At 56.7% G+C, this 27579-nt stretch overlaps 5 protein-coding genes across 5 annotated transcripts in view; 3 read left to right on the top strand and 2 right to left on the bottom strand.

Moving 5' to 3' along the window:
• Positions 1-17: 17 nt before the first annotated feature.
• On the top strand, positions 18-10698 carry PTSG_00190 (Crp22). The gene is made up of 27 exons (XM_004998683.1): positions 18-143; positions 480-1070; positions 1243-1302; positions 1544-1657; positions 1893-1953; positions 2179-2254; positions 2466-2722; positions 2942-3198; positions 3352-3555; positions 3717-3770; positions 3934-4035; positions 4242-4349; positions 4585-4794; positions 5066-5170; positions 5368-5495; positions 5665-6186; positions 6422-6517; positions 6746-6875; positions 7243-7548; positions 7740-7844; positions 8115-8321; positions 8518-8826; positions 9015-9377; positions 9594-9704; positions 9846-9968; positions 10144-10281; positions 10489-10698. The coding sequence occupies exons 1-27, from the start codon at positions 111-113 to the stop codon at positions 10570-10572; spliced, it is 4854 nt and encodes a 1617-aa protein (XP_004998740.1). The 5' UTR covers positions 18-110; the 3' UTR covers positions 10573-10698.
• Positions 10699-10776: 78 nt separating this feature from the next.
• On the bottom strand, positions 10777-13074 carry PTSG_00191 (uncharacterized protein). The gene is made up of 3 exons (XM_004998684.1): positions 12995-13074; positions 12032-12565; positions 10777-11710 (listed from the first exon to the last, which is right to left on the bottom strand). The coding sequence occupies exons 2-3, from the start codon at positions 12491-12493 to the stop codon at positions 11489-11491; spliced, it is 684 nt and encodes a 227-aa protein (XP_004998741.1). The 5' UTR covers positions 12494-12565; positions 12995-13074; the 3' UTR covers positions 10777-11488.
• A 264-nt stretch (positions 13075-13338) lies between these two features.
• PTSG_00192 (uncharacterized protein) lies at positions 13339-15904 on the top strand. The gene is made up of 7 exons (XM_004998685.1): positions 13339-13481; positions 13739-13797; positions 14059-14169; positions 14437-14517; positions 14753-14908; positions 15287-15348; positions 15498-15904. Exons 1-7 carry the CDS (start codon positions 13388-13390, stop codon positions 15586-15588), a joined length of 654 nt encoding a protein of 217 aa, XP_004998742.1. The 5' UTR covers positions 13339-13387; the 3' UTR covers positions 15589-15904.
• A 475-nt stretch (positions 15905-16379) lies between these two features.
• On the bottom strand, positions 16380-25336 carry PTSG_11558 (uncharacterized protein; the record flags this gene model as incomplete). Its single annotated transcript, XM_004998686.1, has 10 exons — positions 16380-17450; positions 17730-20753; positions 20965-21266; positions 21560-21806; positions 22264-22301; positions 22345-22647; positions 22856-23289; positions 23676-24148; positions 24335-24384; positions 24727-25336. The coding sequence occupies 10 exons, from the start codon at positions 25334-25336 to the stop codon at positions 16380-16382; spliced, it is 6552 nt and encodes a 2183-aa protein (XP_004998743.1).
• A 125-nt stretch (positions 25337-25461) lies between these two features.
• The window catches only part of PTSG_00195 (valve cells defective protein 1), a gene marked incomplete at its 3' end in the record, with an annotated part of 3951 nt that continues 1833 nt past the window's right edge, over positions 25462-27579 (top strand). The window contains exons 1-7 of the mRNA XM_004998687.1: positions 25462-25768; positions 26031-26140; positions 26352-26447; positions 26638-26682; positions 26934-26990; positions 27244-27330; positions 27561-27579. The exon at positions 27561-27579 is cut by the window's right edge and continues 46 nt beyond it. Of these exons, the coding sequence (XP_004998744.1) occupies positions 25540-25768; positions 26031-26140; positions 26352-26447; positions 26638-26682; positions 26934-26990; positions 27244-27330; positions 27561-27579 (643 nt within the window). The 5' untranslated portion in view covers positions 25462-25539. The remainder of the gene's footprint in view (positions 25769-26030; positions 26141-26351; positions 26448-26637; positions 26683-26933; positions 26991-27243; positions 27331-27560) is intronic.

Here is a 27579-nt window from a genome sequence, read left to right on the forward strand (position 1 = left end):
GGTGAATTATCGCATCCACGTGAAGCGCCACAAAACCCACCACGCTGCTGCACGCTGCATCTGTTGTCGTGCAGAGACCCTCAGTCACCTACATCACCACTCAAGAAACCATGTCAAGCACCCTCTCCTGGCCCAACTACCAGGTGTGTGTGTGTGTGTGCGTGTGCGTGCGTGTGCGTGTGTGCGTGAGATTGTGTTGCATACCGTGTACTCTTGTGTCCTTTTTCCACTTTGCATGAGTTTGTATGTGTGTGTTCGTGCGTTTGTGTGTGCGACTTGTGATCTTGTGCAAACATAGGCAGTACACATGCACACTCACGTGCCACACACTCTCTCCCTCACATGCCCACACACTCTCCCTCACATGCACACACTCACATGCACACACCCACACTCACACTCACACTCTCACATGCACACACATGCACCCGCACACACACACACACTCACTCACTCACTCTCTCTCTTGTTGGGTCTAGGTGTCTGGTGTCTCGTTTGCGACACTGGATGCCGAAAGCATCAAGCGCGTAAGCGTCAAACGCATCACAGACCCCGTCTCCTTCGATCCCGTGCTGGGCCACCCCGTGCGCGGCGGCCTCTATGACCCGGCCCTTGGCCCCACAGACAACAAGGACCGCTGTGAGACATGCGGGCTGCTCGGCGTTCACTGCCCGGGCCACCTCGGCCACGTGGAGCTCCCCTTGTACGTGTACCACCCCATGTACTTTGACCGCCTCTTCCTCCTCCTCCGCGCCACCTGCCTTCACTGCCACCGACTCAAGGCCACGCGCTTCCAGCTGCGCCTGCTTCAGTGCCAGCACAAGCTATTGGAGAACCAGTGCGTTGTCGCCGCCAAGGAGCTGCAGGAGCGCATTGACCTCGTGCCTGTGGCCCAGGTCTTCGAGTTCCTCGACACCTTCACCGAAGACGCCCTCAAGGGCATCAAGCGGCCAACCACGGCAGCCGGTAAGCGCGCCGTGCACACCACCAGGAACATTCACGTCCTCAAGTACAAGAACGAACTCAACGAGGAGTTCCTCTCCAAGTGCGTCCACGCCCGCAGCTGCCCGGTGAGTCCCCCGTGCCTTTGTGACAAATGCGACGAATGCCGTTGTAAGGTTACCCCGTCCCTGTTCGTGATACCCTGTTCGTGAGTGTTAAATAAGCCCATGGCCCATTTGTTCCACTCATCCGCGCACCAACCCTCTTGTCCTGGTGCTGTTTTGTTTGTCATGCACGCAGCACTGCAGCTGCATTTCGAGGCGTCTCCTTCAGGAGAACGCCATCAAAGTCTTCATGCAGGTATGCGCGGGCGATAGGGTTGTCCTGCAGGCGTTGGAGGTGTCATATTTTGCTCTCCCTTGCTTGTACCTCTTGCACCCGCACACACAAGCGTGTTTATCACTGCCTGTGGCTCTGTTGATACGCTCACATACACACACATACACACACTTGCACGCACACGCACACGCACGCACACACATGCACATACACACACTCACACACACACACACTCTCTCTCTCTCTTGTCTCTGCTTGCCAGGCCGTTGCGCGTGCGGACACGGAGATGGCCAAGATGTCGAAGCAGCCCAACCCGCCGCCCCGGTCCTGGTACGGGCGCCAGTACGTCTCTCCAGAGCTCGCCCGCGACCACCTGGTAGGTGTACACCCCATGCTCTGTAGCCCATCTGCTCTTGAAATCGCAACATTTGTGTGTGTGTGTGTGCATTTGTACGTGTGTGTGTGTGTGCATTTGTACGTGGGTGTGTGTGTGTGTGTGCGTGTGTGCGAGCGACGTTGTGAGGAGCGAACCTGTTGTCTCTCCTCCGCTACACCGCACTTTATTCCCCCTCTCACGCTACGCTCTGTGTGTGTAACGGTTGTGCCATCAGCTCAAGTGCGAAGAACTTGACAACGAGACCCTGCCCAAGATGTATGCATCCTTGCTCAAAGGTTCGTCCGCGCACGTGTGTTTGTGTGCGTGTGTGTGACCAATGTTGCAAAAGTACGCGTTTGTTCTGTGTGCTGCTGCGTCGTTTTGTTTTTGTCGGATTGTCGCTGCTCTAATTCTCTACGTCGTGCTTGCGCTGTCTCCCTTCCTTGTGTGTTGTGTTATGTGTGTGTGTGTGTACCTGTGTGTACCTGTGTGTGTGTGTGTGTGTGTGTGTGTGTGTGTAGACAAGACCAGTGGTCTGCAGCGGCGCTTCACCGCAGAGGTTTTTTTCGTCAAGGCCATCTCCGTTCCGCCAAACAGGTACCAAGCCACTGTCATGGTCTTGCATGCATTGCACTATTCTTCTTCGTGCGTGGTGTGCGTTCGCGTGTGTCCCTTCTGTAGTTTACCTGTGCATATCCCCCATACGCCCTTCATCCGTCACTCACTCACTCACTCCATCCGTCACTGTCTCCCCCGTTCGCTCTCCCTCCTCTTTCCCTCTGCTTTTCCCCTTCCCTTGTCTGTGCAGGTTCCGGCCGGTGAACTTCCTCAACGGGCAGTCGATTGAGAACGAGCGCACCATTGCGCTGGCAGACGTGGTCAAGGACTGCGTGGCCATTGACGAGCTTGTGCGCCACGACCCAAACCAGGAGTCTGCGCCGGGCAAGGCGACCTCCCGCGCCATGACAGAGAAGCGGTACCGTGAGCGCCTCACACAGGCCTGGCACGCCCTGCAGGAGCACGTCAACGTCTTCATGGACAGCTCCCTCTCCCCGCGCATGACAGGTTCGTGCATGTGTGTGTGTGCATGTGTGTGCATGTGCCTGTGTGTGTGTGTGTGTGTGCCTGTGTGGTTGCATGTGTGCCTGTGTGCGTGTGCGCCTGTGCGCGAAACCCTCCCATGCGAGTAGTTTTGCCAACCAGCCTCTTGCTCCCCTCGTCATCATGCCCTCAATCCCTTCGTTCATGTGCGCGTGTGTGTGTGTGTGTTGTTTTCCGCTGCAGACGCCAAGGGCATTCGCCAGGGCCTTGAGCGCAAGGAAGGTCTGTTCCGCATGAACATGATGGGCAAGCGCGTCAACTACGCCGCCCGTACCGTCATCTCCCCCGATCCGCTCATTGGCACGCACGAGATTGGCATTCCGGATGTCTTTGCACGCACGTTGACTTACCCGCAGCCGGTCACGCCCTGGAACATGAAGTATCTCCGCCAGTGCGTCATCAACGGCGCTGACCAGTACCCGGGTGCAACACACGTGCAGGTGTGTATGTGCGTGCGTGTGCGTGTGTGTGTGTGTGTGTGTGCGTGTCCGTGTGCATGTGTGTGTGTGTGGCTGCACTGTTCTCGTCCCTCCTCCCGTTGCAAAACTCAAACAGCGCACGTGTTTGTGCTCTCCCAATTTGCATGTAAACAGGATGAGGATGGGCGCATGATTTCGCTCAAGTACCTGAGCGAGGAGAGCCGCATCTCCGTTGCCGACCAGCTGCTCACGCGCAAGACAAAGACACTTGGCCGCAGCCACAAGTGCAAGATTGTGCACCGCCACGCCAAGAACGGCGACTGGGTGCTCATGAACCGCCAGCCCACCCTCCACAAGTCCAGTATCATGGCTTTCCAGGTCAGTCACGTGCGAAAGCGTGTGTCTGTGTGTCTGTGTGTGTGTGTCTGTGTGTCTGTGTGTGTGTGTGTTGTGCTGTCAAAGTCGGGTCAACAATACTGCCATCTCTCTGCGAGTATGGAATACGCAACAGCCTCACATATGCTGGGGTTCGTGTGCAGGTGCGCGTGCTGCCCAAAGACCGTGCCTTCCGTCTTCACTACGCAAACTGCAAGGTGGGTCCCAGGACGCACTGCGCCGTGACGTGCGCCCATGTGTCGCTGGTTCACTGCTGGTGTATTCACATGGCAATGAGGTCGCACGTTTGTGGGACCGACGCCGTTGAGCAAGTGTTCACATTGCTTCTAACGTGTGTGCTTGGCTCGCTTGTGCCTGCAGAGTTTCAACGCTGATTTCGATGGTGATGAGATGAACATGCATCTTCCGCAATCCGAACTCGCGCGCGCCGAGGCTGCAGAGATTGCCGCCAACTTCACACAGGTGTGGTAGCTGTAGGGTTGCTCAATGCCCATGCTGCTTTGAATGGCCCACACGCTTTCACACCTATTCTTTGCTGTGCCGCGCTCGATTGCGGACACCCCCCCCCCTCCTTGCCTCACCCCACCTTGGACACCGCCCACAATCCTCAACTCTTCATCCCCCCACCCCCATCACACCACCACCACCACCACCACCATCACCACCAGTACATTGGCCTTGGCGGCGGTCCGCTGCGCGGTCTGATCCAGGACCACGTCATTGCCGGCACCAAGATCTGCTGCCGCGACACCTTCTACGACAAGGACCACTACCAGGTCTGACACGAACGGCATGGTAGTGTGGCATGCGCATCCCCTCTGTCGGTGACACCCTGCATGCTGCGTTCCTGCTTCTGCTCACTGCCACCCCCCTCTATTCTTCCTCTGCCCATCGACTCACACCCAACGCGTGATTCTCGGTGCCCCCACTTGTGTGTGTGTGTGTGTGTGTGTGTGTGTGTGTGTGTGTGTGTGTGTGTGTGTGTGTGTGTGTGTGTGTGTGTGTGCCCAGGCGCTCGTGTATGCTGCGCTGGAGGACCGGGTGGACACGTGCGGGATTGAGCTGCTGCCCCCGTGCATGATCAAGCCACGCAAGCTGTGGTCCGGCAAGCAGGTCATCTCCACCGTTATGAAGAACGTCACCCGCGGCAAGGTTGGCGTCTACTACACAGGCTCCACCAAGATCAAGAACTCGTGGTCAAAGTGCTCCACAGAACTCGAGGTGCGTGTGGCTTTGTCTTCTATGTGCGGGGCTGTGTGCATGTCTACGCGCCTGTGTGATTACAACATGTTTAGAGGGGACGAGCGCAAGTTGAGGAGACGAGTGCAAACACACACACACACACACACACGCACGCACGTACACACACGCACGCACGCACACGCACGCACGCACATGCTCTCGACACATCCCTGCCACACATATGAGCACTGCACGCACACTTGGTATGCTCACGGCCGCTTGTTGTGGTATTGTTTGCCATCCCCATCAGGGCGAGTCGACCGTGATTGTGCGCGATGACGAGTTGCTGTGCGGTCTTCTCGATAAGGCCCAGTGCGGTGCCTCCAACAACAGCCTTGTACACGTCTACTTTGAGGTGCGTGTACCACTTGCGCTTCTCACACAACGCAGTTAACGCAGTCGAACCACAACACATGTGTGTCCACACATGCAAGCACATGCATGCACGTGCACATGCATGTCACACGCTCGTGTACATGCACTTCTTCTGCCTCACAAGCCCGTCGTTTTGTGTCGTCGTTGCCCATGCCTGCGACTTTTTTGTTTGTGCAGACGCACGGCGGGCGTGTTGCTGGCGATTTGCTGACTGCCTTTGGCAAGCTGTTTACCATGTGGCTCAAGTACCACGGCGCCACCCTCTCCATCGACGATCTTCTCCTCACAAAAGAGGCAGACATCCGGTGCGTCTGTGCGTGCGTGCGTGCGTGCGTGCGTGTGTGTGTGTGCGTGTGCGTGTGCGTGTGTGTGTGCGTGTTGCCCCCTGTCTGCCCCCATTATAATCGCTTCCCCAACTGCTGCTCCTTACATCTTCCCTCTTCCCTCTTCCCTCTTCCTTCTTGCCTTCCTTAGGCGCCGCAAGTCGATTGAGCAGTCTGAGGCGTCTGGCCCGCAGGCTGCGGCCAAGTTTGTCAAGCAGGAGGACCCCACAGACATCCCGCTGCTGCGCTCCAACATTGCCACGATTCTGCGTGACGCTGTGGAGCACAAGGGCCTGGACAGCACCATGGCTGGTGCGGCCAACAAGGTGCAGTCCGAGGTTGCTTGCTCCAAGAACATCCCCGATGGCCTCCTCAAGCAGTTTCCCGACAACAACTTCCAGCTCATTGTGCAGTCGGGTGCCAAGGGTTCCAACGTCAACGCCACGCAGATCTCCGGCATGCTTGGCCAGCAGATGCTCGAGGGCCGTCGCGTGCCCGTCATGATGAGCGGCAAGACCCTGCCCAGCTTTGCCGCCTTTGACCCCTCGCTGCGTGCTGGCGGCCTGATTACCGACCGCTTTCTCACGGGCCTGCGCCCGCAGGAGTATTTCTTCCATTGCATGGCCGGACGTGAGGGTCTCGTCGATACCGCCGTCAAGACATCCCGCTCAGGGTGTGTGCGCTGTGCTGTGCTGTGCTGTGCTGCGTGTGTGTGCTGTAGGATCTGTGCTGTGTGCGTGCGGTACATGGGGAGTAGTGCATTGATGCTTTCCTTCCTCCTCCTCCCCCTGTAGGGTGTGTTGTGCTTAACTAATGCTGTGAGCACGCATGTTCCTTGCGTTCGATTCATTCACACATGTTCCTTGCGTTCGATTCATTCACACTTGTCGTCACTGTTGCCACCGCAGTTACTTGCAGCGCTGTTTGATCAAGCATTTGGAGGACTTGAAGGTCCAATACGACATGACTGTTCGTGATTCTGATGGATCCGTCGTTCAGTTCAGGTACGGGAACCTTCTTCGTGTGCCTGCCTTCCTTTGCTATCTTTGCTTTACTTTGCTCGGTTTTGTTGTGTGTGAGGGTGTGTGTGTGTATGTGTGTGTGTGGCGTACGTGTGGTGTTTGTTTATAACAACACGTTGGGGTGACTCGCTTCTGTACTGTCCCAAACAACACGTCGCAACCCGTTGACCCTCATTGTCTTATCCATCACCGTTTTGCATGACCCCACAGGTATGGTGAGGACGGCATTGACGTGACAAAGGCGGCGCAGCTTGGCAACTTCAAGTTCTTTGCCGACAACTACCAAGGCCTGCTCAACCGCCTCTGTGCCGGCCGCATTGCTGACGCCTTCCCCGGCAAGGTGCGGTGTCAGTGGATCGTGCCTTTCGGCATGCAACCAATGTGTTCATGTCGCGACAGAGTCTGTTTTTGTTTTGTGTGCTTTCTTGGTCCAACCATGAGCTATGAACTTGATGCATGTGCACACTCTTCCTGTGAACATGACCTGGCTTTCATCGCACCTTTTTCTTGAGCACGAAGATCTCTTGATGAGGCTTTGCACTTGATCGTGTCCTCTCTTGATTGTATTTCCTTTCTCCCGCTCACTCCTGCCAACTTTTTTTTTTTGGTTCTTTTCGGTTCAATGACACCCTCTCCCCGCCCCGGCGCTTCTCTCTCCCCGCCGCGCCCCCGTTCTTGTTCTTTCTCCCGTTCCCCCTTGAGCACAGCTGTCGAAGGTGGCGATCAGGCAGATGAAGAAGGCCCTGAAGCACCCCGATGAGCACGATCCCGTGCTGACAACACTGCGCCCCGACACCCACCTCGGCTGCATCTCCGAGAAGCTGTACAAGGCCATGATTGAGTACGCCGACAAGCACAAGAACGACGTGCTTGTGCAGAAGTTCAAGGACACGGAGCTGAGCCCTGCTCGCTTCAAGTCGGTGGTGTACATGAAGAGCCACCACGCACTGGCAGATCCCGGCGAGGCCGTGGGCATCTGTGCTGCACAGGCTGTTGGCGAACCTTCAACCCAGGTCAGCGCCACAGTCGCATGCGTGTGAACATGTGGGTGGGTGTCCATGTACGGTGTGTGCGGGCATTTGCACATGAATGTGCACGCACATGTAAAATCACACGCACACATATGCAATGCAAGGCATGCACGATTACCATGGATGGCTCATTCATCGCCCACCGCGTTTGTTGGGTCTTTTTGCTTGTGCAGATGACGCTGAACACGTTCCATTTCGCTGGTCGTGGTGATGTGAACGTGACCCTTGGTATCCCGCGTCTGCGTGAGATTATCATGACGGCCAGTAAGGCCGCAAAGGTACACTTTCATTTGTATGCCTCCGTGTTCGTTCATGCTTCTGCATGTGTTGTATGTCTGTGTATGTACTTGTGTGTGTGTGTGTGTATGTGTGTGTGTGTGTGTCTGAATGATATCCGATACCACGGGTGGCTCTCCTCTCTACTTTCTGCTCACACTTACTCACTCAAACACACAACACACACACACACACACACACACACACACACGCACACACGCAAACCCTTGCTGTTGTTGCGCGTCTCCTCTCACGCTTGACTACACGACCAGACGCCACTGATCAAGGTGCCGATTCTTCCCGTGGAGAATGCTGTGGAGCAAGCAGAGAAGCTTGCTGCGTCGCTCAGCCCCGTCCTGCTGAAGGATGTGCTCAAGGGCGTTGACTGCACCACCTGGCTCTCCCGCTTCAAGTCTGGCGAGTTTGTCCGCTACTACCGCCTTCACTTCAAATTTATCGACACCGAAGTCTACCAGGAGGTGAGCACATTGGCTTGTTTTGTACCTGCGACGGCTGTTGCTGTCACTGCTTTGTGTTCGACAAGGACTGGGGCTCTTGCTTTCGCTCCCTCAAACACCAGCGTTCACGCCACCACATCTGCCACCACCACATCACCACCACTGTCACTACGACTGCCATTGACAACGCCTTCCCCCTTGCGTTTGGTCTGTGCAGCGGTGTGCCATCTCTGCCGAGGAGCTGTTCACTCGACTGGAGAAGACGGTGTTCCCCAAGCTGCCGCGCATTGCTGGCACGTGGTACAAGCGGTTTGCACAGGCCGACACCGTGGCCGTGACCAAGGCATCGGGGCTGGACGTGACGCCCAAGGACGCCGATGCTGACGATGACGACGACAACAAGGCTGGCGGGTACGACGAACGCAAGCGTGCGCGTGATAACGTTGACGAGACCAACGGCGATGAGGACGTGGACTCCAGCGAGAGCGAAGAGGAAGAAGAGGACCCAGAGTCCGGCACAGACCAGGTGTGTGTGTGTGTGCGTGTCTGTGTGTGTGTGTATGTGCGTGCGTGCGTGCGTGTGTGTGTGTGTGTGCGTGTGTGCGTGCGTGTGTGTGTGTGTCTGTGATAAACACCGCAGTCTTGAACTCGCGCCGTCGGTGACCATCCTGCCATGATCAGCTCACTATGTCATAATGCCGCGCTGCTGTTCAGGCGCATCTGTCGAGCGATGACGATGAAGACACGCGGCGCCCCGGCCCGCGCAAGGTGAAGGTTGACGAAGGTCTGGAGGACGAGGCCATCATGGACATTCGTGCGGATGCAGAGGCGACGTTTGCCACGCCGGACCCAGACAGCGATAAGGGCAAGCGGGCGGCCGAGCTCAAGGCGCGGTGCAAGCCGATTGTCGACTACAACTACGACGAGGACCGTGGCGAGTGGGCCACTCTCACGCTGCGGGTATCTGCGGAGCAGCCCATTGTTCCGTTCATCACCATGCTCGAGTCGGAAGCCCACAAGCTCATCATCCGTCAAACAAAGGGCATTCGCCGCTGCATGCTCGGCAAGAGCAGCGAGGTGTGTGTGTGTGTGTGTGTATGTGTGTGGGTGTGGGTGGGTGTGTGGGTGTGTGGGTGTGCGTGTGTGTACGTGTTCGTGGGGCGGGTGGGTTCACGTGTCTGTGTGTGTGTGCACATGCTTGTGGCCTGTGCTTGTGCGCGTGTTGTGCGTTGGGCAATCTTGCATGCAGCGTGTGCTGATTCCGGCAATCTCTGCATATGCGCGTTGTTGCAGGAGCAAGACACGCCGGATGTATTTATGGTTGAGGGTCTGAACATGCGCGTTGTCCGTGAGCACGCCGACATTCTCGACCTGAACCACCTCGAGTGCAACGATGTCTATGCGGTACGCACCTTCTCGCAGTGTGTGCGTGTGCTTGCGTGTGTGCGAACACTTCTTGCTGACACTGACATCCGCTTCCGCGCGCAGACACTCACATATGTTTCCTGCTGACACCACTGCTGGTGTTTTGTGTACGCAAATCAGATGCTTGAGGCGTATGGGATTGAGGCTGCGCGTGACAGCATCATCCGCGAGCTGCGCGCCGTCTTCAACGTCTACGGCATCACCGTCAACCACCGCCATCTCAGCCTCATTGCAGACTACATGGTGCGCAGCTGAATCTGTGTGTGTGTGTGTGTGGGGGGGGGGGGCTTCCTCTCCTCTCTTTTTCTTTCCTTTCATTGGCGGTGGCTTCCTTTGCGTCTCACTTGATATCGACGACAAACTGACACGTACGACTACATCCTCTCCCCTCCGAACTTGCGCATGCGTGTGTGTGCAGTCGTTTGAGGGCACGTACCGCGGCATGAACCGCATCACCATGCGCTCCAACGTGTCGCCCTTCTCCCAGATGAGCTTTGAGACCACCGTCGACTTTCTCAAGCGCGCGGCGCTCGGCGGCGCACACGAACCCCTCAGGGTCAGTGTGTGTGTGTGTGTGTGCTCGTGTGTGCTCGTGTGTGCTCGTGTGTGCTGGGGTTTTTTCTTGTCTGCCTTGTCTGCATTCAAGTGTGATGACCACAACTTGTGCATGCATAATCTCCTCCCATTCGAACAAAACTCACGAATGTCCGCCCCCCCCCCTTCCTGCCCGTCCTCCTCCTCAACTTCCCTCTGCTCTATTCAGTCGCACTCCTCGCGTCTTGTGGTTGGCAAGCTCACGACCACCGGCACTGGCAGCTTCGACATTGTGCAACCCCTTCTCGAATAACCGATTTGCCGCTCTGTCTGTTTGTCTGTCTGTCTGTCTGTCTGTCTGTCTTGTCTCTCTGTCTCTCTCACTCTCTCTCACCTTGTATCCTCCTCGATTGGTGTGTGTGTGTGTGTGTGTGTGTGTGTGTGTGTGTGTGTGTGTGCGTGTGTGTGCGTTTTCGCTTGTCTCTGCTGGCTTCCTCGTCTCTGCTCCCTGGCTTGTTTGGCTTGTTGTTGAATGACACGTGCATTACAAACCCCCGAAAACATTTTGATTACGTTCAATGGTGCTGGCCATTCCCGTATACACGTCATGTGTGAGACAGCGGGTCGTACAATTGCGTTTGTTTGTATTTGGAGGATGGAGGATTGGTCGGATTCTGCAAGTGAAGGCAGCAACCCACAGTGGGACATGCACATTGGTGGTGTGATAACAAGCACGGCTGACGCGCGTGTTGATGAAAGCAGGGCGTGATAGGAAGCGAGCAAACGCAAACGCAAAGCCGACTGCCTTTTGTTTGTAAGAACACATACGCACACACGCACACACGCACGCACGCACGCACAACGTGGAGAAAAGCGTACGAGGCAAGAACCGACCCCAAGGCACACATAGTGGTGGTGGAGGAGGAGTATGCATAGGTCGAGGGGTATGCATCGGTCGGTGACGAAACAAAGGTGGTGGAGGTATGGCTCGAGACACAAACCGAAACACCAGAAGAAGAAAACAACAGAGGTGTGGCAAAAAGACTGGCTACGTTGACGTTTGTGCGAGATGAGATGGTGCGGGTCAGCAAAAGGGGGCGGGGGAGGGGGAGAACATGGCGTTTGGGCAGGGCAACTTGTTGAGGAGGAGGCGGCAAGGACGAGATAGGGGCAATGCCAGCAACATAACTAGGTTGGTTGCACGAAGACGACGGTGACGACGACGACGACTACTCAAGGAAGAGCTTGTTGTAGTCGCTTGCGGAGAGGGTGTTGCGGCCAAAGAGGTCGTGTTCGCGCTCGAGGAGCTGCTCGAAGAAGCCCTTGTTGGGGGCAATGGCTGGGCGTAGCCGCTTGAGGTAGTGCACGGCGCCCTTGAGAGTCCAGCCCTGGTGCAGCAGATATGCCAACACCATGGTTGGTGAGCGGGACACGCCCTCGTCGCAGTACACCTGTTGGGGGAGGGGGGGGTTACGTGAGTGAGTAAATATATCATGTAATGCAAGATGATGGGGATTGGCAGTTGGTGAAGAGAAACAAGAGGAGGTGCGCGTGTGTGTGTTTGTCACAACAGACAAAAAGAACACAGAAAGGCACAGAAATGTACACAAAGAGATACAAAAAGGTTTACACACACACACACACATACACACACACACACGCACACACACACACACACGCACACACACACACACACACACAAAGACACTGCTCCATTCGCGACACAAATGTTTGCTTGCATGGAGCACAGTGTGCATGGAGCATAAACGCACCAGAACGCGGTGGTACTCGTCGCCAGAGTCCCAGGCCTTCTTGCCGAGGTCAATAAAGTCGCACGCCTTGTCAAACTCCATGATGATGTTGTCGGTCTCGACGTCCTCAGCAGGGAGGCGAAGGTACTGGCGAATGTCCGCGGCCTTGAGCTCCGCCTTGACTTCCTCGGGCGTCTCAACGTTGGAGACCTGAAGCACGTAGGCGATGCGAGCATTGCGAAGGGCTTCCTGGTCGCGGATGGTGTAGCGATCGCCCAGGTAGAGCCATGAGAGCACGGGCACGGGCTCGTGGCCGGGCTTTGCGCCCTCGACGTGCTCGCGCTTGGCAACCCTCAGGCTGGCGTCGAGCTTGGCCCGCTCGTGCTTCTCGTGCTCCTTGAGGGTCTGGTCGATGGCACGGTCAACGTCCTGCAGGCCGTAGACCCAGGACGCCGCGCCGCTTGCACTGATGAGGTTGCCCATGACGGATGGATGGATGTGGCTTGAAGCGAGTGTGGGTTGCGGGAAAGTCGCTTGTGGTGTTGATGCTGTTCACTATCAGACCACACCAATGAAAGCAAGAAGCAGTGGTTGTGTGGAACGGATGCAACGGTCGTTGCCAAGAAGAAGGAAGACGTGCGTGGAGGAAGAAGAGGAAGAGAGGATCGATGGGTGCTGGGTGAGTGAACTGTTGGAACTATTGGATCGATGGGTGGGTGAGTACACACACTATTGTCTTCTTGTTGTGGTTGCGATGGCAAGTGTTGAACATGTAGAAAAAATGACACAATCGTCAATCACCAGCCATAGCACATCAACAAATCAACAAGCACGACAATCGTGGGGGCTGTGACACAATCGACTGCAATGCCAGGTCGGTCGTGGACATGTATGCAAGCAAAGCAAGCCCGAGCCAACCAACCAGCAGCAAAGCACACACGCAAACGCACACGCAAACGCACACGACGAGCACGGCGTCCTCACCTGTCTGGTCTGTGTGTGGTCTCTGATCTTGCGCTTGCGTGAGATTGCTGCGTTCGCTGATGCCAAGCGCACGACGAAAGAAAGAAAGCAGGAAAAAAAAAAACCTCCCCAAAAAAGTAAGGAGAGGTGGAAAAGTTAGACAAATTATGTGCTAATTTTCGACAGTGTGCTGATGGTTCGTCCCACATGCAATTGCATCATGACTGGTCCTGTACTGAATTCAGTCTAATCGGCACAAAACAGGATAAGCTTGAAATTGATACAACGACAGCGACATTCAAAACTGTCGTGAAATCAAGCTCGCTTGCTCGCTTGCTTGCTCGCTTGCTGAAAAGATACACACAACACGAACCAACACCAACAACATCAACATCAACAACACCAACAGCCACCATGTCGTCGTTGTTGGCGGAGCATGAGAAGAGCTTCAACGCTCTCATCACAGACATCAACCGGATGTCAAATACCATCCCAGACCTCTCCAAAGGTGGTGGAAGTCTGTCCGATGCTGTGTTTGTGATCCTCCGTGTGTGATGGTGTGATGGTGTGTGATGGTGTGTGATGCTCTGTGTGTGTGTGATGGTGTGTGCTGCTCTGAGCGTGTGTGCTCTGAGCGTGTGTGCTGTGTGTGTGTGTGTGTGTGTGTGTGTGTGTGTGTGTGTGTGTGTGTGTGTTTTGCATGTTGGAGTTTGTGCTTGCTGAAGTTTGCTCACCGTTTGTTCCATCGTGTTGCTTTGCGGTTAGATGACAAGAACAGGGAAATCAACGCCGGCCATGACGCTGTGGAGGAGGCCATGGAACTGGTCCGTGCGTTGTTTATGCCTTGTGGTTATGGTCATGATTGTGGTTGTGTATGTCTGTTCGCATTCTTGCTTGTGCTTGACACTGTTGTTCGGTGGTGTTCGTGTGCGTCGTCCCTGCTCATGTCGTGCTGGTTCTTGTTCTCGTTGTACTCTGCGCGCGTGCGCGTGCGCGCTTGCCATATGCGTATCCTGCGTTTGATGTGTGTGGCATGTCGTCATCATGCTCCTCACGACTGTCAACGAAACAACGTGCAACTGCAGCTGGAGCAAATGGAGCTGTGCATTGGCGAAACTGAAGCAAGTGAGCGCGCTGCTGTCAAGCAACGCATCGCCTCCTACAAATCACAACTGAAGGACAGCGAAGCGAGATTGGTCCGTTGCCTGGAGGCGGTCTTGTTCCTGTGTAATTGTGTGTGTGTGTGTGTGTGTGTGTCTGTGTCTGTGTCTGTGTCTGTGTGCATCTGATTACTTCTGCGTCTCTGTTTACCTCTGCGTCTCTGTTAACCTCTGCGTCTCTGTTGACGTTGGTGTTGACCATGTACGCATGCATGCGTGCGTGCGTGCGTGCGTGCGCACCTGTGCCTATACGTACCTAACGCACGCCGCGGCGACGCCGTGGTGCTTGCGTCTCCACGACAGAAAAAGGCCGCCGTTGCCATGTCATCCAGCCAAGCCGCGCGTGACGAGCTCTTTGCTTATGACGGCACTTCAGAAGACTCGGTGTGCTTGTGTGCCTGTGTGCTTGTGTGTCTGTGTGCTTGTGTGTCTGTGTGTTTGTGTCTGTTGTTGGACACCCCCACGTGCGCGTACTGTACTGTTCCAGCCAAAGCAACAAAAGTGTTTCTCACTGTCCGTTCACTGTGCCTTACTCCTAACGCCGTGCCTCCCCTTTGCTCCCGTTTTGTCACCAACAATCCCCCCCCTCTCTCTCTTCCTTCTTCATTCTTCCACACAGAGGGCGGCGCTGTTGACGAACACGGAGCGGCTGAACCGGACCTCTGAGCGGCTGCAGGATGGCCACCGCGTTGCCATGGAGACAACAGAGGTTGCCGTCGGTATCATGGACAACTTGCATGATCAACGCGACACAATCGAGCGCTCCCGCGGACGGGTACGCCGTCCGTGTGTGTGTGTGTGTGTGTGTGTGTGTGTGTGTGTGTGTGTGTGTGTGTGTGTGTGTGTGTGTGTGTGTGTGTGTGTGTGTGTGTGTGTGTGTGTGTGTGTCTGTGTGTCTGTGCGTGTGTGTGTGTGTCTGTGCGTGTGTGTGTGTGTGTGTGTCTGTGTGTCTGTGTGTGTCTGTGTGTCTGTGTGTCTGTGAGTGTGTGTGTTGGTCAGGAAAGGAGAGCGTGTTTGTACGTGTACACGGCCTGGTTCCTGTCTGTCAAGGGTTGCCCTTGTCTCCCTCTGTTCCCCCCCTTCTTTGCCCATCATTCGCGCCACACCTCATCCAATCTTCAACGCCGCGCTGCATGCTTCTGATCACCATCAGCTGCGACGAACAGACGGCGAACTGGGCAAGAGCAACAAGATTCTTAACAACATGATTGCGCGGTAAGGTGCAGCACCTGCACTCACACACGAGCCTATCATTCCTGCGTGCAACACCAACACTCCCCACCTTTGAAACATGTGCCATCCGTCACCAAACTCACACTCGCCACACCCACCCCCCCCCCACCCACACACACACACACATACAGAGCCAAGCGGAACAAGGTGGTGGCTGCGTTCATCATCATCATCGCCATCTCCCTCATTGCCGCCATCATTTATCTCATCGCAAGTCGATGATGATCACGCCTTCAACAACATCCGCTGTCGCAGCATTCACATGTTCACACGCATGTGCGTTCACGGTTTCTGTGCCAAGTCAATTCATGAGTATGATTGATACATCACCACTTCTTCTTGTTCTTCATCTGTTTCTTCTCCGCTCCTCCTCCTGCTTGCTTACAGTTTGATTTCTTTGTGCGCACACCCTTCGCCGCTGTTTAGCAGTAGTGCCTGTGCTTCCCACGTGCGTCTTATTCCTTCTTGCCGCAACGATTGCGTGCTGATGTTGTTGCCCATCTTGTTGTCGTTACACCAGTACACATCGCATGCAACACACGCTCTGCTTGGACCACAGAGGACACAGAGAACGGTGGGAGGGATAAACAGAGAGGGGGAGACAGACAGACAGACAGACAAAGAGAGGGGGAGGGAGGGAGACAGACAGACGGACAGACAAAGAGAAGAGAGAGGGAGGGAGGGAGGGAGAGAGAGAGAGAGAGAGAGAGAGAGAGAGAGAGAGAGAGAGAGAGACAACACTAGACAGACACACACAGAACGACCCAACACTCGACCCCCACACACAAACACACACACACACACTTACATACATACACACACACACACACAGACAGCTAGCTAACCGAAGCGCGTCCCCAAAAATACACTGAACACGGGATGCGCGCACGATATTCTACATTGCTTCTCTTCACACCGTCACAAACATGGACAAACCACGTCTCCTCACACCCACAACATGTAGCATATCACAACACCCCGACAAAACGTCTCACCACAATACACGTGTGTCATTAAATCATACTCTCGCACTCATCCCAGTCATCATCGTCGTCGTCACTCACCAGCTGCTCCCCGCGCACAGAAAGCCGTTGGTTTGCACCGACAAACGCTGCGTTCCGCTTGAATCCTTTCTGCGCCAACCAACCTGCTTCACTCTCCGTCATCATCCACTCGCCAACACCGCCAACACCGCCACCACAAGCACTGCCGTCCGCAGCAGTTGTTCGTGTCTTGCGGGCCTCGTTTGCGCTCATGTGCCCTTCGTCACCACTGCCAACAGCAAACTGCTGCAGCCCAGTAAAGCCAGTGTATGCTCCATCATCGCTGTCATCAACATTATCGCTGCCTTCACTCCCATCACCACCACCACCACCACCACCGCCACCACCACCACCACCACTGCTGCGTTGCGTCGATGCGCATGCGTGGTCTTGTGGATATTGAACAGCACCAAACATGGCTGGCGCCCGAGAGACAGCCGACCCCCACTGGTTCCTCATCGCCAGCGACCTCTGCTCGCCGCTGCCTTCTCCGCCCATCTGCTGACGGTGCTGTTGGTACTGTTGTGAGCGTGCACGGCGCGGTGCCATCGCAGCTGTTGTTGTGTTCGATCGTGACCGTATCTGGCCAGCCATCCCCATCTGCGCGTGGGCCTGACGGCGCGCGCCGGTTGCACTCGCGTCCATGGATCGCTGTTGCATGCGGTGCACAACCCGTCCGCCGCCGCCCCCGTCACTCCTCGCGGTCCTCCTGCTGTTGCTGCCGGTGCGGTTGCGGCGCAGTGCCCGCTTCACTGTCTTCAAAAACGTGCCGCTGCGCGTGTGCTGCACACTGTCATCTTCGTCATCATCGTCGCTATCATCATCACCAAGACCACGCTCGCCGTGGGCGTCCCCGCTGCGCTTTTTGCTCTTCTTCCTGGGCTTGTGCTTCGCTTCTGCTGCAGACTTGGCGCTCTGTGACCGCGCCAGTGGCCGATCGCCCACATCTGCGCCCGTGATGGACGATGTCGTCTCACGCAGACTCTGCGATGTGCGGTGGATACTCCCTTGGGGCGCCGCGTCGTCGTGCACACGCGAATTCTGTGTGCGTGTGTGTGTATGTGTGTGTGTATGTGTGCGGTGTGTGTAGTTGGCACGGGCGTTTCTCCGCGTGAGCAAGAGCGCGTGCAACACGTGCCGCAGTGTGCGCGCAAAGGACAACACCCAACACACACACAAACCCACATCACACACTCTCTCACAAATTAATTGAGACACACCACACACTCTCTCACAAATTGACACACGCAACCCCATCACTACACAACAGTGCCACGATTAACATCACCCCTTGCTACATAGTGCAATGTCGCAACTCACCTGTGATCGAAGCGAAGAGGTTTGCCGCTTGGTGCTGTGGGGTGTGGTCAAGTGCGCAAGAAACGCTAGCGGCACTGCGCCTCGCTCGCCCGTCTCCTTGACAACACCAACCACCAGCCGCTGCCTCGGTGGCTCGTACGCAATCAGCGTCTGCCCAGCATAGATGGTAAAGCCCGTCACCTTGTTCGTGTAGCGGAACACGGCCTTGTACTCAGACGGTCCACCACCATACCCACCGCTGTTGCGGTTGCTGCCACCGCCTCCGGTGCCATCGCCGCCACGACGACGTGTCGACGACGATGATGGTGATGTTGCAGCTGCTGCGTTTGCTGTTCCACGCGGGCGACTCGGTGTTGTCATCGCCCGCTGTCGCACCTGCTCGTTCATTCGTGCCGCCAGCTTGCGTGCCCGTTCGCCAATCACGACGCGGCCACTGCCACCACGTGCGCTGACGCTGCTACCGCTGTTGCTGCTGCTGACATGGCTGCCAGAGTCAGCGTCACGGCGCCTCCTGTCATCGCCACTCCCGTAGTCTCTGTCGCGCTGCCCATGACCACCAACACGATGCTGCTGCTGGTGGTCTTCGCGTGACGGCTGTAGGTCCTCCAGTGCAACTCTCGCTCCACCCTCGTGCTGAAGGGAGCGCACACGGTTGGGATGGTGATGGCTGCCGTCAGGGCCACGCGGCCGCTGTGCAGCAGAGAGCGGAAGAGACGCCTGTCCTCGCATGTGGTTGTGTCGATTCCTCTGCGCATGCCGCGACAGCAACGCCGTCACCTTCTCGGACCCCAACGCCTGCACCTGGCGAACCAGCAGCGCTTCAATGTACCGCGCTTCTCCTGCGCTAAGCACTTCCACCAAACGAGTTGGCTCCACCGCATCCACATCATCGTCACCACCACCTTGGCCTTCATCGCCATTGCCTTTATGACGCCGACGCTCCTGCCGGTGCTGCGTTTGCTGATCGCGTTCACTACTTGCGCCACGCGTTTCAGTCTCGCTGTCACCGGTGGGAAGAAGTGACGACGACGATGGCGGAGAGGACGAGATGGATGAGTCGGCGCTCGTCCTCGCTCCTTTGCGTCTGTTTCCGCCACGCCGCTCGCTTCTGTTTGTTCTCCTTCGTCGTCTTCGGCCCTGTTGTCCACCATGTTTGGGCAACTGGCCGTCCTCGCCGCCACTACCATGCTGGGGTTCGCTGCGCGTACTCGCATCATCGTCGGAGCTCTGTGGGCGCTCTGCTTCGCTCCCTCTGGTCACGCCTTTCCGTCCCAGCCCAGCACCACCAGCTTGCGCAGCGTGACAGCTCCCTCTCGTGTCTGCTTCCTCGTCGCCATCATGAACAGCGATTTCGGCAGCGGCATCCTGGCGTTCTGGCTGCTTGTTCTTGTCCGTCTTGGGCTGCACATCATCACTGTCACCGTCACCGTCATCGTCGTCACTATCATCTGCACCACCACCACCATTCTCAATTCTCACTTCAGGCTTGGTTGTACCGCCACTGCAGGCGCCAGCACCACTTCCGTCTTCAACATCTTCATCCTCATCAAAGACACGAACCATAAAGTGGGCACCAGCACCACCGCCACCACCGCCATTCTGCGGTTTCGACGTGGAATTGCACGGCACTGTGAGCACGCGCTCGTTATCGCTGCTGTCGCTGTCCTCTTCCTGGCTGGAGCCCACGCTCAGCACAATCGGTGGGCGTGCGCTGCGACTGTGACTGTGCTGCCCTTTCCATCCAATATGTGCATCATCCACCGTCAGCGTGGGGCCTGCACGTCTGTTACCGCCGCCACCGCCATTTGCGGTTGCCGCATCCTCCAGCAAGAAGGCAAGCTCAAAGTCACTCTTGCGAGCACTGCTGCGGTTGCTGCGGTTGGAGTAGACGGAGTGCCGTGGGCTGCGGGCTGGGTACATGCTCTCGCGACGAGAGGGTAGCAGGCTGCCACGCCGAGACGGGTACATGCTTTCCCGACGGAAACCACCGGTGCCGTCAAAGAACCCGCCATCCAGCGTGTTGACAGCAGTCTCATCAGTGAGGAACTCGTCGCCCGCGAACGACTCATTGAAGACAACGCCGTACACCTTGGGGAAGAAAATGGTGCCGAGTGCGAGCACGGATGTCATGCCCGTGGAGATGATGTTGAAGAGGAGGCGAGCGCGCCCCGTCATGCCCAGCGTCAGCGCCACGCCCGGAACAATCACGCCGGAGAAGAGCAGCACGAGAATCACAAACGCGCTCTCGCCAAACTGGTCTGTGCGCACCTGCCGCGTCTTGTACAGCAAGGAGAACCCAATGCCCAGGTAGAGCAGGTTGCACAGGAGCGTGGTGATGGACACCTCCAAGCCATCGCCACACACCAGGCGGCGCTCAGCAAAGGGGTCGTTCTCAATCAGGTCAACCTCCGTGCGAATCGGGTAGAGCAAGGTGACGACACCCAACACGATGGCCTGCACGGCCACATATGTCAGCCCGCGCACAATCATGCGCGTCTCGGAGAGGTCGAGCTGCTGCTGTTCACTCAGGGATGAGAAGAAGATCTTGTAGATGCGCCATGTCTTGACCAGGAGATTGCTCATGATGAAGGCAAAGGACATGGCGTTGAGCCAGGCGTACAGCGTGCACCGCGTGTCGGAGAGCTCGCCCACCAGCACAAACACGGTGCACAGCCCAATGGCAATGCCAAGGAGGATGAGCAGGCAGAACACAAGCGACGTGCCCTTGACAACGACGTGGTTGCGCCACCGGATAAACAGCACGGCAACAGCGATGGTGATGGTCAGTGCAATGCAGTTGAACGTGACCAGCAAGATGGCCACGCCGTTGTCGTAGTCGAGGTAGATGGGTGGCAGTTTGCAGTCTGGTGGCAGGCGCCCAGGCAAACACTCGCACGCGTTTTCCGTTGTTGTGCACGTGTTGAAATCAGTGCGCCCAAACCCGCGGGCGGAGGCAACACGACACACGGCGCTGCCAGTCTCATTGGTGAACTCGCCGACGAAATCAAGTGCCACATCCGGCCCCTGCAGGGGAAAAAACACGAATCGGATTGGAGCGGAGGTGTGGAGTGGGAATGAGTCATGAATGCATACGGTGGGCGTGTGTGTGCATGTGTGTGCGTGTGCTTTTGTATGTGTGGGCGTATGTGTGGGCGTGTGTGTATCTGGATGCACGATTGTATCTGAGAAGATGTGTTTGCTCGAGCTGAGCCAGCCGTTTCTCTGTTCCACATACCCGACATGGAGTGCACGCAGCCAGCGCAGATGTTGCAGCGAAAGTTCCGGGCGCACACGGCGCACACGTGACCGTGCCCTTGCTTGCTGCATGAGTGCCTGGTGGACATGGTGTGCAGGTGATGAGACCGGGAGTTGCGGCAGCAAATCCGCGTTCGCATGGCGTGCATGTTGGCTGCCCTATCAGCGCCTGGCTCGAGCCGGGCGGACAAGGCAGACACTTGGCGTGGCCTGGCGTCTCTGCATACGTGCCAACGCTGCACGGTTTGCACACTTCCGCGCCGGCCTCTTGGACAGCAAACCCTGCAATGTCAGAAGGGGAAATGTGTTGATGAGCGCGTGTATGTGTGTGTGTGTATGTGTGTATGTTTGTGAATGTGTGTATGTGAATGTGTGTGTGTGCATATGTGTGTGTGTACGTGGATGTGCGTGTGTGTGAATGTGTGTGTGCAAGTGTGTGTGCAAGTGTGTGTGAATGTGTGTGTGCAAGTGTGTGTGTGTGTGTGTGCGTGTTTGTAATTGCGTGCGCGTGGACGCTTGCAGATATGTGTGTGTGTGTGTGATGTCGCCGCGCATAGAGGCAGGTAACAACGTACCAGGTGGGCAGGGATTGCATGTGGTGGCGCCTGGCTCTGGCGCGTGTGTTCCGGGCGCGCACGGAGCGCATGTGTTGGTCTCCTCCGTGGCCGATGCCCGAAATGTTCCTGGTGAACACCTCACGCACGTCTCCGTCGCGTTGATGGCAGACTCAAACCCGGCGGGGCAGAGGGGAGAGGACGTGTACGTGATGGTGACAGGAAGGAGGCCAGGATCACCCAGCGCCAGCAGCGACACGCGCAGGTCCTGCAAGTGGTGAGGCAGGCATGTTGAGTGATTATCAGTGTGGCGGTGTGACATGTTGTGCAGTGATGTGCAGTCGTCATCGTTCATGGGGCTGGCACTTCTACCCTATCACAACCTCCCACACACACGCACACACGCACACACGCACACATGCACACACACACACACACACACACACACCTGGCCTCTCGTTCGTCCTTACCTGCACGCTTACGCTCTGGCCCGTCAAATCGCAAGACACATGGCTCGGTCTAGGATGAACCGGGGAGTAAAAGGCCTAAGCTGTCGTTTTCACTGTACGACGATAGATGACTAAGCGCCCAGGCCAACCTGGCGCGAGCGGTCGTAACCCTGTCTACAGTTACAGTGTCAACACACACCACCACACACACACACACACACACACACACACACACACACACAGCACACACACGCACACACGCACACACGCACACACCTTGGAGAGGAGCTTGAGGGTGACGGGGAGGATGTCGCCTGATGTTGTGCGATAATGAGACGGAGACAGTGGGCCTGCAACCGTGGAGGGGAACTGGCCATCGAGGCGTGGTCATGGAGAAGAGGGTGCCCGGGTCAAGCTGTGCCCCTGCAAACGCCACTTGCACGCTTGCAGCTGGGCCGGGTGGAGTGATGTGCCATTCCCAATACGTCAGCGCCTGAGATCCTGTGCATGTGTCGTGGATGGTGGCTGCCTGTGCCGTCCACTTGTGGACATATGCGCAGACGCGGCTGTTGGCGCTCGTTGGCCGATCAACCGCGCTTGTTTCGGGTGCCGACGTCAGAGGCTCTGTGGCATTCACACCGCGCAGAAACGCAAAGACCACTGGAAAAGCCAAAAATGCAGTCTTTTCGCGTGAGTCCAAGAAAAACCAAGCACATTCATTCGAAGGAGAAAGTAGCCTGTCGTCGCCTGCACTCATCTTTCATTCACTCATTCACTTCACACTCATCACGACATGAGCATCTCCCTAATGTAACCACATCTCTATGTCATCATGGCATCTTGTCCTGCGCAGCACACACACACGCACCTTCGCCGAGCGTGGTGTCCGCTGGAATGGCTATTGGGGTCTGGTCAACATGCGACCGCACTGTCGTGGTAAGCGTGTTGTGTGGAACGCACACGCGGTGCACGGCGGTAAAGCCCGTGGACGACGCGCGCCCGGCAAACGCCACGTCGATGATACGCTCGCCCTGCGCGGTCGTGGCGATGGCCATGCCGGGAAAGGTGAGGGCATCGGTGAACAGCGCGACGCTGGCGAGCCGCACGAGTTGAAGTTCGCTCAGCCAGGCCACGGCGATGCGGTGGTGCTGCAGCGCTTGTTGCAAGTCCTGAAGGTGTACTGTGCCCTGGAGCATACCCAGCTGAAGGAATGTTGCAGTTGCTGGCAGAATTGCAATGTCGCAACCGAGGAGAGTGCTCAGGGCGCGGCCAAGCAAGCGCGATGTCTGGCAGCCATAAAAGCTGGCAGGGAAGATGGTGCAGGGGAGAAACATCGCACCAGTGCACATGTAAGGGTACGAGTGAGAGAGGCAAGATATGCACAATATAGCAGTCGGTTCAATAATTGTCTGTTGGGCTCGTCTGTCCATGAACGTATGCATGTGTGTGTGTGTGTCTGTGTGTGTATGTGTGTCTGTGCGCGCGCGTGCGTGTGTGCGCCTGTGCGTCTGTGTGTGTGTGTGTGTGTCTGTGCGTGTCTGTCTGTCTGTGTGGTTGTGTCTGAGCATTGTCACACGCGATGCTCTGCAAGTCTGGACTATGTTATGCTTGATTGTCACCGTCAAGGCAAGCGAGTAAGCGACAAGGTAGCCTAGCTTGCACTTGGCACGCCACTGCACCGCTCTTACCCGCAAGTCGCCTCTGGCCACGCCGGTGCTGGGAAGGTACGGGTGGATGAGTTGAGCTGCGCATCGATGCCGGGCCCGTATCGCTGTGTCTCCTCGGCGATGACGTCGCACAGCGCAGCATCAGCAGCGTCACTGGACGATGCCGACGTGGGGCAGGCAGGCGGCTTATAGGGCGACCGCGACCAGCTGAGGACGATGCCATTTGAAGCATTATTCCCTGTGACGGCGAGCGTGAGTGTCAGCTCGGCTGTGTCTGGTAGCCACACTGCGTGTGTGACATCACCGGCAAATGTAAGAGGTTGCTGGGAAGTGGGCGCCCGTGTTGAGGTGTCACGCGACACAGCCGCCGCAAACGTCATTGACGCCTGTACGCTCTCCATCAGCTGGGCGGTGATGGACGGGGGGAAGTAAGACAGAAGAACGTTGACGCCGTCACTGCTTGTGGCGCTCGCCTCGGCGCCGGCTTGAAGCAGCTGCCATCACGAAACAAGCAAGCATGCCGTGCGCAGGCGAGAGGACCCAGGTGAGCGAAGAAGAAGGCGTGCCACTGGGTGCATGCATGGAGCGTGCAGTTCTGACTGCGTCTGGGAACAGCCGCATGCTGTCTCCTAGCACAGGGCCCACAGACATGTCAGCAAGCAAACAAGCAAGACAGGCACCTTGTCAGCCGCGACCCGAAGACAGGCGGACGTTGTGGAGCTCTCAATGCCTGCAGGCAAACATTACAGGAAGCAGGGGTTTCCGTGCGTGCGTGTGTGTGTGTGTGCGTGCGTGTGTGCGTGTGTGCGTGTGTGTGTGTGTGTGTGTGCGTGTGTGTGTGTGTGTGTGTGTGTGTGTGTGTGTGTGTGTGTGTGTGTGTGTGTGTGTGTGTGTGTGTGTGTGTGCGTGTGTGTGAGAGAGAGAGAGATATGCTGTGGGAAGTGCACAGCATGAGGCGCGCAACAAGCTCGGAAGGTGGTCGCTGAGACAGCCAATCAGCCAAGCAGCCAAGCAAGAAGCAAGCGAGCAAAGGGGAGCGTTTCATCTCGTTGGCGCGTTCGTTGCAGCTCACCGGAACAGTCCGAAGGTGCGACGGAGAACACATGAAGGGTGACACCGTCCTGGGTGCGCGTGTACACACGGAGGGTATCGTTCACGGTGGCGGAGAACGTAGTGCACGGCAGACGCTGCAGCGGCGAAAAAAGAGGCTGCTGGCTTGCTGCACGAGCGTCAAGAGGATGTACTGCCAGCACGCAGGCTGGCTTCAGCCGCCGCATGGCAGTGAGATACTCCTGAATGCCAAAGGCCGCCAGGAACGGGTCGCTTGGCGAGGATGGCAGCACCCGCCCAAACACGATGTCGCCTGCCGGCTGGCGAGAGGACAGCACCAAGGAAGGACGACCCTCGCCCTCATCGCGCGACTCGGGAGGAAGCACATGCCCACTCCAGCCAGCAGACATGACCAGCGTTGTCGTCGCTGAGGTGGTTGCGGCTGCGGCTGCAGCTCCTGGAAAGACGTGACAAGGACAGGCCAGCACTATGCCAGCGACAGCACCAACAACCATGAAGAAGACAGCATTCATGTTGATGAGTGGTGGCTTTGAGGGCGCTTTGCGACAGCGGCCACCGCCACAACCGCCACAACCGCCACCCCCGCCATTGCCGCCAGAGTCAGCGGCCATGCTCGGTGCTAGGCCGTTGGGGCTTGTCTCGTGCTGTGGTCCGGCTTTGATGTGGGTGTGGTGATATGTGGGTGTGTGGCTTGTTGCGTGCAGGCAACAAGCACCCAAGCACAGCCACACGACCGCGACACACGACAGATAAAAATATTGTGGCACACACAAGACCACATACGCAACCAGCAGCAGCAAAACAACGCACGAAGATGGAGAACGCGCAACGTGGTGGGTCGGCTGCACGCGACAACAGCAGCAGCAGCAGCAGCAGCAGGAAGCACAACAGCGCCACCGCCAACAGCAACGAGGATGGAAGGACGCGGGTGGCGTCGTCAACGAGGTCGTCGGCGTCTTCCTCCGTTTCATCGGCAACCCGATCCTCGTCGTCAGACAAGTGGAGACGCAAGGCCAAGAAGGCCAAGCGCAAGTGCCGCACAGGTGCGGTTGTGTGCGCACGTGGCGGAGGTTGAATGTGTGTGGGGGACAGCGGGGACCAATGGTGTGGGTCGGTCAGTTCAGGGGTTGTTGCACTGCTTGGTGTTTGCCAGTAGTCATACTGTCTTGCACGTGACTGTTGCCATGATACAAACATTTGTGTGCATGTGCATTGGCAAATACACACTCTCACTCACACTTGATGGTCACTCCATTCCCACTTACTCTGGTGTGTGTATGTATGTGCATGTGTTTGCGATCTCAGAGATTAGCACCAAGCAGTGGTCGCATCACAAGTATGCTGACCGCGACGACTTGCTCAAACCAACACTGGAATCGCCCATCGACGTCATTGACTACGATTCCGTCTCAGTGGTACGCGGAATTTGACGTGCCAGTGGCGTGGCCCTTGTGACGCCGGTGCATGTGAAGCAACTTGTCGCCTTTTCCATTCACACACACACACACATGTGCTAGAGCATCGACGCAGCTACTCTCGCTCACCCACGCATCCACTCACTCACGCACTCACGCACTCACCCACGCACTCACTCACGCACGCACTCACTCACTCACGTGCATTCAGGAGGAGTTTCAGGAGAAGTATGAACGGGCAGCTCGCCCTGTGCTCATTCGGGGTTGCGTAAGCAAGTGGCCAGCTGTTCGTCGGTGGACATTTGAGGTGTGTCCTTGCACAGCCAACCATGCCTGACACGCACAGCACCTACTGGAAGCAACACACACACTCACACATACATACACTTACACATACATACACTCACACACATACACACACTCACATACATACACACACATTCACACACGTTCATTGCGTGCCTCCGTTCCGTCTCCATTTGGTTTTCATCCACCAGCGGCTGCTGAAGAAGTATGGCGATGACAAGTTCAAGTGCGGCGAGGTAAGCCATGTCCCTCACACACTCACTCACTCACTCACTCACTCACTCACTCACTCACACACACACACACACACTCTCTCTCACTCACTCACTCACTCACTCACACACTCACACACACTCACTCACTCACTCACTCACTCACTCACTCTCTCTCTCTCTCTCACACTCACTCACCGTAAATGCTCCACCGCGCATCCTGCACCAACGCCCCATGGGTGGCTGCTTCATACGCTTTCTTGTTTACCTTGAAGGACGATGACGGGTACGCGGTGAAGATGAAGCTCAAGTACTACTTCCAATACCTTCAGGTCTGGATGCATAGCCTGTATGTAGCTGCACGTGCTTCATGTGTTCGCATTGCACCCATGTGCGTCTGTGTCTGTGTGCGCGTGCGTGTTGGTGCTGACGCACCAACAGCCCAACTAGTTCCTGCCGCATCCAACCACGCACCACCGCCACCGGTATTGTGTGGGATTATTCCGCGTACACACGCGCCGTCATGGTTACAAATGCTCACACAAAGCCGCGCGTATCACCTGTGCCCCTTGTCCCCTCTGACAGAACAACAGGGACGACAGCCCGCTGTATGTATTTGATACGAGTTTTGCAGACAAGCCAGGCAAGGAGTCGCTCGCAAGGGATTACGAGGTGAGAACCAAACTCGGCATCAGCAGTCGCACCCACACAACAGCAACATCACCCGCGTACAGAGAGCGTGTCTGTGAGTGAAAGTGTGAGTGAATGGGCAAGTGAGTGAGTGAGTGAGTCCGAGGGTGTGCGACACGAATGCCGCGGATGCCAGCCTGCCAGCATGCTTGTTACGTGCATGTGCCGCGTGCCATTACCTCACCGCGTGCTGTACGCCTCACGCGCTTCAGGTTCCAAAGTACTTCAAGG

The sequence above is a fragment of the Salpingoeca rosetta genome, assembly GCF_000188695.1.
Source record: "Salpingoeca rosetta unplaced genomic scaffold supercont1.1, whole genome shotgun sequence".
In the NCBI taxonomy this organism is placed as follows: Eukaryota; class Choanoflagellata; order Craspedida; family Salpingoecidae; genus Salpingoeca; species Salpingoeca rosetta.

Coding starts and splice junctions, on each gene's coding strand:
- PTSG_00190 (XM_004998683.1), top strand. CDS start 111: ATGTCAAGCACCCTCTCCTGGCCCAACTACCAG. Junction 2,255..2,465: donor ATCTCCGTTCCGCCAAACAG/GTACCAAGCCAC, acceptor TTGTCTGTGCAG/GTTCCGGCCGGTGAACTTCC. Junction 9,378..9,593: donor TGCTCGGCAAGAGCAGCGAG/GTGTGTGTGTGT, acceptor GCGTTGTTGCAG/GAGCAAGACACGCCGGATGT.
- PTSG_00191 (XM_004998684.1), bottom strand. CDS start 12,493: ATGGGCAACCTCATCAGTGCAAGCGGCGCGGCGTCCTGGGTCTACGGC. Junction 11,711..12,031: donor ACGAGTACCACCGCGTTCTG/GTGCGTTTATGC, acceptor CTCCCCCAACAG/GTGTACTGCGACGAGGGCGT.
- PTSG_00192 (XM_004998685.1), top strand. CDS start 13,388: ATGTCGTCGTTGTTGGCGGAGCATGAGAAGAGCTTCAACGCTCTCATC. Junction 13,482..13,738: donor CATCCCAGACCTCTCCAAAG/GTGGTGGAAGTC, acceptor CTTTGCGGTTAG/ATGACAAGAACAGGGAAATC. Junction 14,518..14,752: donor ACGGCACTTCAGAAGACTCG/GTGTGCTTGTGT, acceptor TCTTCCACACAG/AGGGCGGCGCTGTTGACGAA.